The following is a 14886-nucleotide window of genomic DNA, read 5'->3' as shown; positions in this document are numbered from 1 at the left end:
AAAATATTGAAAGAAAGATTGCAGCATATGGCTTAGATAATATGAGTAAGTGTGGATGCATCTTTGTAAATTTCTCTGCTCTCAAATTTAACTTATGTGTGACATTTACAGGGATGTTGTGGAGATGATAATGGTCTCATGGAAGTAGAGGGAGCTCATCCATCACGGACGATGAGTATTAATGCTGCAGAGTTAAAACAGCTTCTACAAAGCAAAGAAGAAAGTCCAGAAAATTTGTTCCTTGAACTAGAGAAGCTTGTTTTGGTAAAAAAGAAAAACAAAAACAGAGCATTCCTAAGGCTTATTTTCCTCTCAGTTTGACTAGTACAAGTATTTCATAGCGACGCTTTTTTTTAAAATAGTGAACCTTTAGTTGGGTATTTATACCATTTCAAATAACTCTTTGAATTAACAATTTGAAGTGAAGTCCTCCATCCTGTTAGGAATTTTAAGGAGTACATGAAGACAGTAGTTTTTGAATTGTCTGTTCCTTGGATGCAGGGAATTCCTTGGATACCCTCTTGCTGCTGTTGTTTAGAAATAAAATGACAAGTGTTTTGGTGTTTGTTTTATTTTAGTATGTTTAATGTTAATAATTTCTGGACAGTGTTCCAAATTTCTTAGTAATAAAACATATAGCCTTTCCTACTAAAGAGTCAGTAGGTTTACAGACATAGGTTTTACCTGCACCTTCTTATTCTGCTTCTATTTGTATATAGGAACATTCAAAAGATGATGACAATCTGGATTCTTTGTTGGACAATGTAGTTGGACTTAAGCAGATGCTGGAGTCATCAGGTGACCCTTTACCTCTCAGTGACCAGGATGTAGAACCAGTACTTTCAGCTCCAGAATCTCTTCAGAATTTGTTTAACAATAGGTAAAATACACAATGTTTTATAATTGAGTAGATGTTGGTTTTATAATGGCTGTAGGCTAGGGAGGGCCAGCAAACGTTTTTTTCTATAAAGGGCCAGATAGTAAGAATTCTAGGCTTTGCAGGCCACATACAGCCTCTGTTGTGTATTCTTCTGTAGTTTTTTTTTTTTTTTTAATTTATAGCTTGCAGGCTGTACAGAAACAAGCTAGCAGATAAAATCAGGGCTTTGTTTTATTTTACTGAAAAGTCAAAACTTGTTACAGCAGAATTAGTTTTCAAGTTATTTGTTTTTAAGGATACTTAGTTTTTAATTGCCGTTTGGAGTTTCTTTTTTAGGTGCTACTTTTAATAATACTTCAGAAAGTAATAATTTTAATTGTACCTTCCACAGATTTTACTTGAAGATAAGCTAAAAAACTGGGCGTGTTGGCTCACGATATAATCCCAGCACTTCAGAAGGCTGAGGCAGGAAGATAGCTTGAGCTCAGGAGTTTGAGACTAGCCTGGGCAACATAGAGACCCTATCTCTACAAAAAATTTTTTAAAAATTAGCTGGGTGTGGTGGTGCACACCTGTGGTCCCAGCTACTAGGGAGGCTAAGGTGGGAGGATCACTTGAGCCCAGGAGATCACGACTGCAGTGAGCTGTGATTGTGCCACTGCACTTCAGCTGGGTAACAGAGCAAGACTCTGTCTCAAAAAACAAAAAAAAAAGGGTTAGGCGCGGTGGCTCACACCTGTAATCCCAGCACTTTGGGAGGCCAAGGCGGGCGGATCACGAGGTCAGGAGATTGAGATGATCCTGGCTAACACAGTGAAACCCTGTCTCTACTAAAAATACAAAAAATTAGCCTAGCGTGGTGGCGGGTGCCTATAGTCTCGGCTACTCAGGAGGCTGAGGCAGGAGAATGGCGTGAACCCGGGAGGCGGAGCTTGCAGGGAGCCGAGATTGCACCACTGCACTCCAGCCTGGGTGACAGAGTGAGACTCCGTCAAAAAAAAAAAAAAAAAAAAAAAAAAAAAAAAAAATCGGAATTTGATTTTGGAATTCTGCTTTTCACCAGATACTTTTCTTGTTCCAGGACTGCCTATGTGCTTGCTGATGTCATGGATGATCAGTTGAAATCTATGTGGTTCACTCCATTTCAGGCTGAAGAGATTGATACAGATCTGGATTTGGTATATAAATTATTTTATTACTAAATATTTAGAAAAATGTTAGTTTTTTCTGTTTCTTTGCATATTGTTAGCATTATAGTAGTTTCCATATTTTATGGCTGTTAAAATCTACTTGGAGGCCAGTTCTACATTATTTTTATGCCATTTGCCCACTTTATGACATCCAGAAAGTTTTTTCTGCTTCTTTTTTGCTTCTTTCTAGTTAGTGATCTGTATTTTGAGGTTGTGACTTTTTTATTTTTTATTTTTATTTTTATTTTTTTGAGACAATCTCATTCTGTCACCCAGGCTGGAGTGCGGTGGTGCGATCTCAGCTCACTGCAACCTCCGCCTCCCAGCTTCAAGCAATTCTCCTGCCTTAGCCTCCTGAGTAGCTGGGATTACAGGCGTGCGCCATCACACCTGGCTAATTGTTCTGTATTTTTAGTAGAGATGGGGTTTCACTATGTTGGTCAGGCTAGTCTCAAACTCCTGACCTTGTGATCCGCCTACCTTGGCCTCCTAGAGTGCTGAGATTACAGGTGTGAGCCACCACACCCAGCCAAAAAAAAGTTTTTTTTAAAATATAGATAAAGTCTCACTGTGTTACCCAGGCTGGTGTCAAACTCCTAGCCTCAAACAATCCTCTCTCTTTGGCCTCCCAAAGTGATGGGATTACAGGCATGAACCAGATTACAATCATTTGGCCAGAGAATGTGACTTAAGGGAAAAATCACACTTTTTCATAAGTTCTATGAAGCACTTTGTTTTCTTACATTGACAGGGTATAGAATAAAGTATCCCACAAAACAACAGTTTATTCTTGCATTTGGGTTTAAGATGAGGAACGGTTGTGCTATGGTGTGGCTCTCAGTTTGGAAACTTGTAAAGAGTGTATTTGTTATGATATAGTATGAATGGGAATTGACATTCTTAAACATAATGTTGAATAGGTAAGAGTATAATTAACTACTTAAAATTTAATAACAGTCTGTTTTATGCTTCTCAGAGATGTTGTAGGGAGAATTATTTTAGCCACATCTTAATATACTGCATATTGTTCCTTTTTTTAATCAAAGAAACATACTGGTGTTGATCATGTACAATAAAACTAAAAGAATGATTTGCTTCACACTTGTATTCAGTGTGTTGAGAGCTGCTTTTCCTTTTTTAAAAAACACCACATACAATTCAATTAGAAGTGCATTAAAATTAATTTCTTTTTAGTGTAAGCTGTTTAGTGATTCTTTAAAACTGTCCTTTCCAGTAGAATTTTATGCAGTAATGCAAATATTTTGTAGTCTGCCCTGTCCAAAACAGCCTCATGTGCATGTTGTACAATGGAAATGTGTATGACTAGGGAACTGAATTTTATTTTGATTTAATTTTGATTAATTTAAATTTAGATAGGCATATGTGGTTAGTGGCTACCATGTTGGGCAGCACAGGTATAAAATATTTGTTAAAAGTTACTAATTTCATAACTTTAAGTTGAATCACAACTGTCTTATGATGATAATTGTAACCCTCTGGATTAGAGAAATTTTAGGTATCTTACATTTGATAAATTTGAATAAAACCTAAGTAAACTGAATGTTGATTTCCCTGAAAGTAAACTTAGATGGGAACCTCATTAAATGAATAGAGCTTTTGGGAATCTGTGGCATAGAATTTTTTTGTGACAGAAATGTTGACTATATAAGACTGGCAGAGTATGTTATTTTCAGATTCTTTTTTTGGAAAAGTTCAGGAGATATTACAGTGTTAATTTATATAAACAAATACTGAGTTTCCTGCTCAGTCATCAAAAGTCTCCTAGATTAATAGCCCTGCTTTGAAGAATGCCACACACAAAAAAAGTAGCATTACTATGATGTGTGTGTGTGTTTGTTTTTAAACTACCAATGCCATTTGCTTTTTAAAAAGATGAGGGAAAGAGGTAGATCTTTAATTATTTCTTATGAGAGGCAAATATAATTTATAGGTAATAAGAATTTCTATAGTCAAATATTATGCCAATAATTAAATTTAATATGTATTTTGTTTCATTATTGTGACTGCAGGTAAAGGTTGACTTAATTGAACTCTCTGAAAAATGCTGTAGTGACTTTGATTTGCACTCAGAATTAGAGCGCTCATTTTTGTCAGAACCATCATCTCCAGGAAGAACCAAGACTACTAAAGGATTCAAACTTGGGAAGCACAAGCATGAGACCTTTATAACTTCAAGGTAAAATTTATTCCACTGAAGATCTCAATTGTGGTCATATAAACTTATGTATTTTAGTGTATTTTAAGATAGACACATGCGGCTGAGCATGGTGGCTTACGCCTGTAATCCCAGCACTTTAGGAGGCTGAGGCGGTTGGACCACGAGGTCAGGAGATCGAGACCATCCTGGCTAACACGTTGAAACCCCATCTCTACTAAAAACACACACACACAAAATTAGCTGGTTGTGGTGGTGGGCACCTGTAGTTCCAGCTGCTCGGGAGGCTGAGGCAGGAGAATGGTGTGAACCCAGGAGGTGGAGCTTGCAGTGAGCCGAGATTGTGCCACTACACTCCAGCCTGGGTGACAGAGCAAGATTCTGTCTCCAAAAAAAAAAAAAAAAAAGATATGCACGTGCTGTTAAACTGGAAAGGAAGTTAACATAACATTTGAATCATGAACATTGTTTGGATTTTTTAATTTAAACATAATAATTTGGCCAGTATATACCCAGTACATTTGTTACATTGTTTTTTACAAGACTTTGGAAGGTTTGAATAAGAAGTGAACTGGATTATTTTAAAACATTGTTATTCATAACAATGAAATGTGAGTACCTTTCTTAGCTAGTTTGTTGTATTATCCCAGAAGTATGATAGATCCTTGCAAAGTTAACAGAATTGGAGTACAAAAAAATTGAAATATAATTTTGAGTATTATAAAGATTGTTTTTCCAGAAATCTGAAAGAAAAATGTTTTATGGCATGTTTTTGTTTTAATAGTGGAAAATCTGAATACATTGAACCTGCCAAACGAGCTCATGTTGTGCCACCACCAAGAGGAAGGGGCAGGGGAGGATTTGGACAGGGTATACGACCTCATGATATTTTCCGTCAGAGAAAACAGAACACAAGTAGACCACCATCTATGCATGTGGATGACTTTGTTGCTGCTGAAAGTAAAGAAGTGGTTCCTCAAGATGGAATACCCCCACCAAAACGGCCACTCAAAGTTTCACAGAAGATTTCTTCCCGTGGTGGGTTTTCAGGCAATAGAGGAGGACGGGGTGCTTTCCACAGTCAGAATAGGTTTTTCACACCACCTGCTTCAAAAGGTAACTAATTAGTATGTATTCTCTAATGGGTTAGAATATTGGAATGTTAAAATATTGAATGAAAGTGATTTAGATGGAAGAGATTCAGATAAACTATTTTCCTGTTGCTACAGTTGAGCCACCTCTGGACTAGTGGTACTGTTTGCAGAGTACTCTATTGGACAGAAGAAGGAAACTTTTTTTTTCAATGAACCTTTCATACATTGTACTTTTAAGAATGAGTTTAGAAGTCTTGGCTAATTATTTTCCCTTTTTTTTTTTTTTTTTCTGAGACAAGAGTCTTGCTGTGTTGCCCAGGCTGGGGTGCAGTGGTGTGATCTCAGCTCACTACAAACTCTGCCTCCCTGGTTCAAGTGATTCTCCTGCTTCAGCCTCCCAAGTATCTGGGACTACAGGCATGCACCACTGTGCCCAACTAATTTTTGTATTTTTAGTAGAGACGGGGTTTCGCCATGTTTGCCAGGCTAGTCTGAAACTCCTGACCTCAAGTGATCCACCCACCTTGGCTTCCCAAAGTGCTGAGATAACAGGTGTGAGCCACCGTGCTCGGCCTTATTTTCCTTTTTACATTGAGAATTACACATTTTCTGAGTAATACCCTTACATTATTTTCACAATTATACTTAACAGTTTTCTTAAGATTGTTCTGTGCAGTTCACCATTGATCTGCCTAATCTGCTTGCTTTCTTATGTTACATTTAGTTTGTTTGAAATTGTTACAAGATTTTTTTTTTTTTTTTGAGACAGAGTTTCACTCTTATTGCCCAGTCTGGAGTGCAGTGGCACAATCTCAGCTCACTGCAACCTCTGCTTCTTGGGTTCAAGCGATTCTCCTGCTTCAACTTCCCGAGTAGGCATGTGCCAGCACACCTGGCTAATTTTTATATTATTAGTAGAGATGGGGTTTCACCATGTTGGCCAGGCTGGTCTCGAACTCCTGATCTCAGGTGATCCACCCGCCTCGGCCTCCCAAAGTTCAGGGATTACAGGCATGAGCCACTGCACCTGGCCTTACAAGATTTTAGAAACTAGGGATACTTACAGAAATTATACTTTAGTAGTGGATTGATAACCATATTTTCATACCTGCTGAGCTAGGAGGGTGAGAGTGAAAGAGATTCTATGTTTTTATTAATAACAAACACTTAGATTAGGTGTGTCAGGAACTTTTATAAGCATTTTACATATTATAACCTCACGTCAACCCCATGAGGCAAGTTCTCTTAGTACCCCTAATTTGCAGAAGAGAAAATTGTCAGTCACCTGACCAGGGCACATAAATACAAGTGGTAGAACCAGTATTTGATCCCTGGCAGTTTGGCTCTAGAGTCTCTGCTCTTAACCACTGTGATGCTGCCACTATATATAGTACAGTCAATTTACAAAATCTCAGTTTCTTTTCCATTCTTTTGAAGATTAAGAAAAATCTGTCATTTAAAAGAATCCAACTGAAGTTGTGAAAAAAGTGATTTTGATTGTGCTGTTTGTGTTTAGGAAACTACAGTCGTCGGGAAGGAACAAGAGGCTCCAGTTGGAGTGCTCAGAATACTCCTCGAGGAAATTACAATGAAAGTCGTGGAGGCCAGAGCAATTTTAACAGAGGCCCTCTTCCACCATTACGACCCCTTAGTTCTACAGGTATACATCCTTGCTACTTGATATTGCTGAGAGAAGGGAAGTGAATTCTTCCTTTTTAAATTGTTGATATATACAGAGGGGGCTAGGGGTGCTAAACTCCCCATCCCCTTGCCCCACGCAGTCAAAAATCTAAGTATAACTTTGACTTCCCCAAAACTTAACTACTGATAGTATGCTGTTGACTGGCAGCCTTACAGATAACATAAACAGTTGATTGACACATATTTTATATATTATATATTATATAATGTATTACAATTAAATAAGCTGGAGAAAAGAAAATGTTGTTAAGAAAATCGTAAGGAAAATAAAATACATTTACTATTAAGTGGAAGTGGATCTTTGTAAAGGTCATCACATTCCATAGGCTGAGGAAGAGGAGGAGAGGTCTTACTTTCTTAGGAGTAGCAGAGGTGAAAGAAAATCCACATATAAGTGGACCCAGGCAGTTGAAACCCATGTTGTTCAAGGGTCAACTGTACTCTCATTCTGGGAGAGAATATTTTAGAGTATAGGCTTAAAGTTCTAACGTTTATATCCTTGAATAAATGCCTAATATACATCTTCTATAAAAATAATCAAATTTTTAGTTTCTGAACTGTTTGTATAATCTGAACAGTTTCATGGTGCTGTGCTCTTATTTTTATGTTTCAGTAATGAAAGTCAATGCTTAAGGTACCTTTCTTACCACAAAGTATTTTAATAACAGAGATACCTTTATACAGCATATTTTTTTTTGCTTATTGTCTTAAGCGTGTAAACACATAACTTTTTTTTTTTTTTAAAACATTACCATATCTAGTCCAGAATGTTGCTCATCAGAAGTAGCTTTTGGTTTCAAACGCACATTTTTAAAAAATAACAAGTTTTATTTGGGATATAATTCTTATATATCATATAGTTTACCTGTTTAAAATGTATAATTCAACAATCTTCACCCCGTTCACAGTGCTTGCACATGAGTTTTAAAAGAGAAAAGAGTAATTCTTGGTTTGAGCTCAGTGTTGTAGATTAGTATTTACATGCTTGGAAAAGAAAGGACGTTGGAACTAAAAACTATATTCTTTCTTTTACAGGTTACCGCCCAAGTCCTCGGGACCGTGCTTCTAGAGGTCGTGGGGGACTTGGACCTTCCTGGGCTAGTGCAAATAGCGGCAGTGGAGGCTCAAGAGGAAAGTTTGTTAGTGGAGGAAGTGGTAGAGGTCGTCATGTACGCTCCTTTACACGATAAGAATCCTTTTGGGAACATCTTAACTGTATATGAACATTTCGTGAGGACGATAAAAATAAGACATTGAAGGACCAATTTAGACTTAGCAGTTATCTGGAGACATCTGAGAGAATATTTTTATCTGAAGAAAACAGATTTTGTTTGATACCTAACAAGATTTCAATAAAAATCCAAACTTTGTATGTACGTTTCTATATATTTTCCCTTTTTTTGTATGACTATTTATTTAGAAAATTTCTAGGTAGAAAAACTGAATGACGTTTTGTATTTTTCTTGCCTATAGCACAGATGTTCTCAAACTTTCTCAGCTCATGACACTCTTTAGTGCCTCAGTACTTTTTTCACAGCATACCTGGTCCAAAAGAATTATCTAATACTTGTGGTTATTAAGCAGTTAGGTACAACAGCTTAATAAGAATGTACATCATCACCACTAGTAACTGTGGACACTGCATGTCTCAAACCTTGGAATCAGTATCATTTTCTTTTCCTCTCTGCTTCTTGCACAGTACTTTTTATCAAACTGCTGAAAACCCAGTTTTATAAAGATATGTTGTTATAGAAAGGAATATAATGCTATTTAATGTTGAAAATGTAAACTACCTCGAAGTAGTAGTTTATGTTATGTCCAACAGGTGTTGCTATGATTTTCTCAAAAATTTAAAAATATTGTGTGGCACCCATGTTAATTTGCTAAGGTGCCCTGGTACACAGTTTGGGAACCATGGCTATACCAAAAGAAACAAAATACTCCTCTCCTTTGTATTAGAAATCTGAACTTTGCATTTCAGCTTTGGACCTGCTGACACTATTTTATTATACAAATTATTTAAAGCCTAAAATAAGGAATGTCCTAATACTATTATTTTGGGAATCAGAAACATCTAATAAAAGCTGAACTTTATATATAGAAATAAAGCTTACAACTTTGAGAAAGTAGCCATATTTTCCCCAAGATAATGTCTTAACACACTGAGTCTATGTAAGTGGCATAAAATACAGAGTTCTCTTAATCAGAAAAGGAGTGTATGAGTCTCATCCATCCTTTTATCAGTCTGTTTTGGGGAATTATTTGTGACTGAATACAATCTTCATTAAGAAAACACCTTGAAGCAAAGCTTAGCTGTAAAGAATCAGATGTTTAGGTGAGAGGTTATGGCAATCTTTTCATAACTAGTGGCCTCGAAAAACCCAAGTGTCTTGAGCTGCTGTAAGAAAATACCATAGACTGGGTGGCTTAAACACTAGAAATTTATTTCTCACAGTTCTGGAGGCTTGGAAGTCCAAGATCAGGGTGTCAGCATGGTTGGGTTCCAGTGAGGGCCATCTTCCTGGCTTGTATGCAGCTACCTTCTTAAGTGCTCACATAGTCTTTCCTTGGTGCTTGCTTGAAGAGAGAGAGCTCCTGTGTCTTTTTCTTCTTATAAAGGCACTATTCCCATCATGAACATCTCATCCTCATAATCTAATCTAAATCACAGTACCTCCCAAAGGTCCCACCCTTTCTAGTACTACCACATTGAGGGTTAGGAGTTCAACATATGAATTTGGGGAAACACAAGACTCAGCTCATTGCGTCAAGATAACTTAAATCCCCTTTGATCCTTAAACCTAATAGGCTCATTTTCCCCAAAGATATAGTTTACACATTAGGTAAAGTTCGAAATTTGCCCCAATGTCTGACACAAATACATGTAAAAAATAGTTAATTTTTCTTAAGTAACTATGTTTCTAAAGAAGAACATGGCCATATATAGAAACGTAATTTCTTGGTTTGTTTTTTAGCATTAAGCGGGATATAATCTTTGAGAAATATCAGAAAGCTGTTTTTGCTGTTTAATACCCAGTAATTCAGACCAATGAAGGTAATAAATTATTAGTGTAGAAACAAATTAATGCCAGGCAAATTTAAAATGTCTTGAGTGACTACAAGTCCCAGATAAATGAGAAGGGAAGGAATCCACCATGTTGAGCAGCCCTTACATGCAAAAATCACTTAGTCCTTGTAACAATCCAGCATAGGTGGTATCTAATTTTACAGATGGAGAAAGCTGAAGAGCTTGACTCAAGCATGGTAGAAACAGGATTTAAAATCAGGTTGGGTGGTTCATGCCTGTAATCCCAGCACTTTGGGAGGCTAAGGCAAGAGGATCACTTAAGCCCAGGAGTTTGAGACTAGCCCTGGCAATATAGTGAGACCCTGTCTCTACAGAAAATTTAAAAATTAGCTGAGTGAGGCCAGGCATGGTGGCTCATGCCTGCAATCCCACCACTTTGGGATGCTGAGGTGAGCAGATCATCTGAGGTTGGGAGTTTGAGATCAGCCTTACCAACATAGTGAAACCCTGTCTCTACTAAAAATACAAAAATTAGATGGACACGGTGGCATGTACCTGTAATCCCAGCTGCTCAGGAGACTGAGTCAGGAGAATTGCTTGAACCCAGGAAGTGGAGGTTGCAGTGAGCAGAGATCGAGCCACTACACTCCAGCTTGGGGTACAGAGCAAGACTCTGTCTCAAAAAATGATAATAATAAATTAGCTAGGTGTGGTGGTGCATGCCTGTAGTGTCAGCTACTTGGGAGACTGAGGCAGGAGGATCACTTAAGCCCAGGAGGTCAAGGCTGCAGTGAGCCATGATTGGGCCACTGTACTCCAGCCTGGGTGACAGGGTGGGAAAAAAAAAATCAGACTGGAGCAGGGCACAGTGGTGGGGCACCTGTGGTCCCAGCTACTCAGGAGGCTGAGGTGGGAGGATTGCTTAGGCCCAGGAGTTCAAGTCCATCCTGGACAATAAGAGAAAGACCCCCATCTCTAAGAAATAATAACAAAATCAGGTTGGCTAGCTCCTAATTCCTTACCTCTCCATCTTGGAGAAGAAGCTACTTTTCAGGTTAAGTGTGTTAGAGATCAAAATTAGTAATTCATCCTAAGGCAATGGAGTTTCAGAGACCCAACACTGTATTTTAGTTATTTCAGAAGTGAGCCTCAAACAAGACATTTCAGGGAGTGTTTGTTTGTTTGAGACAGAGTCTTACTGTGTCACCTAGGCTGGGGTGCAGTGGTGCTTTCCCGGCTCACTGCAACCCCTGCCTCCTGGGTTCACGTGATTCTCCTGCCTCAGCCTCCTGAGTAGCTGGCATTACAGGCACCCACCACCATGCCCAGCTAATTTTTGTATTTTTAGTACAGACTGGGTTTCACCATGTTAGTCAGGCTGGTCTTGAACTCCTGACCTCAAGTGATCCACCTGCCTCTGCCTCCCAAAGTGCTGAGATTACAGGCATGAACCACTACACCCGGCCTATTTCAGGGAAAGTTTTGAGTGGCATTTAGGAATTAATGAAAGATGTAGAATTCCTTTGAGGACAAATTTAATCTGTAGAAGAGGAGTTGATAGAATGATTTGTGTTTATTTCCTAAGAATAAGAAAAAAGAAATACTATGAAATATTGTTATGCTTTATTTAAAAAGAATGTTGCAGGTAGTATTCTGTGTGAAGGAGTAGTAGGCACAGTTAGATTAGCATTATTGCTTTTTAAAAAGGTAATTGCAAAAACCTGCAGGATGAAAATGTAGGAACTAAAGTATGTCTCCTACGCATCTTCTGTGTTCCATATACCCTAGTACAGTGTGGGGAATATAAGGGTGACTAAGATGTAATTTTTGCCCTCAGGAAACTCACAATCTAATAAAGGAAACATTTATGTAAACATCTTGTTTTTTTTTTTTTTTTTTTTTTGAGACGGAGTCTTGCTCTCACCCAGGCTGGAGTGTAGCGGTGTGATCTCGGCTCACTGCAACCTTCACCTCCTGGGTTCAAGCGATTCTCCTGCCTCAGCCTCCTGAGTAGCTGGGACTACAGGTGGGTGCCACCAGGCCCGGCTAATTTTTTCTATTTTTAGTAGAGACGGGGGTTTCATCATGTTAGCCAGGATGGTCTTGATCTCCTGACCTCGTGATCTGCCCTCCTCAGCCTCTCAAAGTGCTGGGATTACAGGCATGAGCCACCATGCCTGGCCACATCATTTTTTAAAAGAAAAGTTAATGAGATCTTAAGTGTATGCAGTGTACTTGGAACAATTCATAATTCTTGACTAATCCAATCATTACATTTCCAATGGATTTTATTGTGGGTTTTTAAAAGTAACTATTTTTAAAATAGTATTTTAAGAAAAGGAAATCTTGGCATTACAATTGTATAAAATCTTTTTGGAATTGCTTTGGTATAAAGACTAGTTTTTGGGGGACTTTTTTTGTTTTGTTTTGTTTTTTTGAGATAGAATCTCACTCTGTCACCCAGGCTGGAGTGCAGTGGCATGATCTCGGCTCACTGCAACCTTCGCATTTCAGGTTCAAGTGATTCTTGTGCCTCAGCCTCCCAAGTAACTGGGACTACACTACAGGCACAAGCCACCATGACTGGCTAGTTTTTTGTATTTTTAGTAGAGACAAGGTTTTGCCATATTGGCCAGGCTGGTTTTGAATTCTTGAGCTCAAGTCATCTGCCCTCCTCGGCCTCCTAAAGTGCTAGGATTTCAAGCGTGAGCCACTGTGCCTGGCCTAAAGACTAGTTAAGCAGAAAAGATTATCTATGCAATTTTAATTTTTATTATTTTAAATTCATAGGACAGATTAGGAGTTAATGAGTAGGATCTTTTAAGGGTCATATAACTTCATAATCTAGAGAAGGGGTTGCAAACTAAAGTACTAGCAATACACATTATTGTGTTAACCAATCTCCAGAACTCTTTTTTTTTTTTTTTTTTGAGACAGACGCTTGCTCTGTTGTCCCAGCTGGAGTGCATTGGCATGATCTTGACTCACTGCAGCCTCCACCTCCCAGGTTCAAGTGATTCTCCTTCCTCAGCCTCCTGAGTAGCTACGATTACAGGCGCACGCCACCAGGCCCGGCTAATTTTTGTATTTTTAGTAGAGATGAGTTTTCACCATGTTGACCAGGCTGGTCTCGAATTCCTGCTCAAACTCCTGACCTCAAGTGATCTACCGCCTCGGCCTCCCACAGTGCTGGGATTACAGGCGTGAGCCACTGTGCCCGGCCAGAACTTTTTCATCTTTCAAAACTGAAATTCTATACCCATTAAACAACTCTTACTTCCCTGTCCCCCCAGCCCCTGGCAACCACCATTCTCCTTTTCTGTCTGTAAATTTGAGTACTCTAAATACCACATGTAAGTAGAACCATATAAATTTGTCTTTTGCGGCTGGCTTTTTACACTTAGCATAATATCCTCAAGGTTTATTCATGTTGTAGCCTGTGTCAGAATTTTTTTTTAAGACTGAATAATATTCCATTATGTGGATATACCACATTTTGTTTATTCATCATTGGTTGATGGACATATGCGTTGCTTCCACATTTTGGCTACTGTGAATAATGCTGCTATGAACATGAGTGTACAAATATCTTTTCAAGAGCCTACTTAGAATTTTGGGGGGTATATATCCAGAAGTGGAATTGCCTAATGATATGGTAATTCTGTTATTTTTAATTTTTGAGGAACCATCATACTGTTTTCCACAGCAGCTGCACCATTTTACATTCCCATCAGCAGTGCAAAGGGGTTCCAATTTCTCCACATCCTTGCCAATGCTTGTTATTTTCTGTTTTGTTTTGGTTTTCATAATAGCTCTCTTAATGGTTGTGCTTCTGACTTTTAGGGAGAAGCCAAAAATCTGGATTACTGTGTAATCAGTTTTCAAATATGCAATTAAGTCAATTTAAAAATTAAAAACATTTTGTGAGCAAAACAAAAAATTATGCAGGACAAAATGTGCCCACAGAGTTTCAACCTGAAGAATTTGATGATAGCGTCTGTTTTAGAAATCACAATGGAATTTCTATAAAGAGTTATTTTTATTTGGGAAGGTGAAATTTACCAGGTATATTTGTGATAGGACACAAATGTGGAGAAGTTCTTTGTGACCAAAAAGCCTGGTTTTGAGAACCAGTTCTATGCTCTACTAATTAGCTGTGCAACTGTAAATCGCTCCTCTTATCCTAAATTTCTTTTCCTTTTTTTTTTTTTTGAGACAGAGTATCGTTCTGTCACCCAGCCTGGAGTGCATTGGCACAATCTTGGCTCACTGCAACCTCCCCCTCCTGGGTACAAATGATTCTCCTGCCTCAGCCTCCCGAATAGCTGGGATTACCGGTGCCCACCACCATGCCCAGCTAAATTATATATTTTTAGTAGAGACGGGGTTTCACCATGTTGGTCAGGCTGGTCTTGACCTCCTGACCTCAAGTGATCCATCCACCTTGGCCTCCCGAAGTGCTGGGATTACAGGCATGAGCCACCGCTCCTGGCCTATCCTAAATTTCTCTATCTGCTCTGCCTACATCAGTAGGTTATGGGGATTAAATAAGATTTGTATTTGATTTTTTTTTTTTTACATGTAGAGCATTATTACTTTATATTAGATCTTCCACTACCTAGACAAAAATATACTTAATATGCCTTACTTGCTAAGCTATTTCTGAAGCCAGAAATTAGTGCCTGCTTGATAAATAAGTGGAAATTATGTAAGTAGAATTATACTAATGTTTAATAGCTCTACTGAACAATATTGATGTGGTTTTAGGGAGACTATTAGTTTGGGGACACTTTTACAATGGTTTTTTGGACATAGAT

The 14886-nt window shown here is 38.3% G+C and overlaps 1 protein-coding gene across 3 annotated transcripts in view; it reads left to right on the top strand.

Moving 5' to 3' along the window:
• The window catches only part of VIRMA (vir like m6A methyltransferase associated), a 67366-nt gene extending 58949 nt beyond the window's left edge, over positions 1-8417 (top strand). For all 3 annotated transcript variants that reach the window (XM_033203505.1, XM_033203503.1, XM_033203504.1), the window contains 7 exons: positions 112-264; positions 720-880; positions 1962-2058; positions 4101-4267; positions 5031-5362; positions 6857-7000; positions 8077-8417. In XM_033203505.1, the coding sequence (XP_033059396.1) occupies positions 112-264; positions 720-880; positions 1962-2058; positions 4101-4267; positions 5031-5362; positions 6857-7000; positions 8077-8231 (1209 nt within the window). In that variant the 3' untranslated portion in view covers positions 8232-8417. The remainder of the gene's footprint in view (positions 1-111; positions 265-719; positions 881-1961; positions 2059-4100; positions 4268-5030; positions 5363-6856; positions 7001-8076) is intronic.
• Positions 8418-14886: the final 6469 nt, after the last annotated feature.

Source organism: Trachypithecus francoisi, unplaced genomic scaffold (assembly GCF_009764315.1).
Source record: "Trachypithecus francoisi isolate TF-2019V2 unplaced genomic scaffold, Tfra_2.0 Lachesis_group7, whole genome shotgun sequence".
NCBI lineage: Eukaryota > Metazoa > Chordata > Mammalia > Primates > Cercopithecidae > Trachypithecus > Trachypithecus francoisi.
The sequence above is the reverse complement of the archived record's forward strand: the minus strand, read 5'-3'. Positions and strand labels throughout refer to the sequence as shown.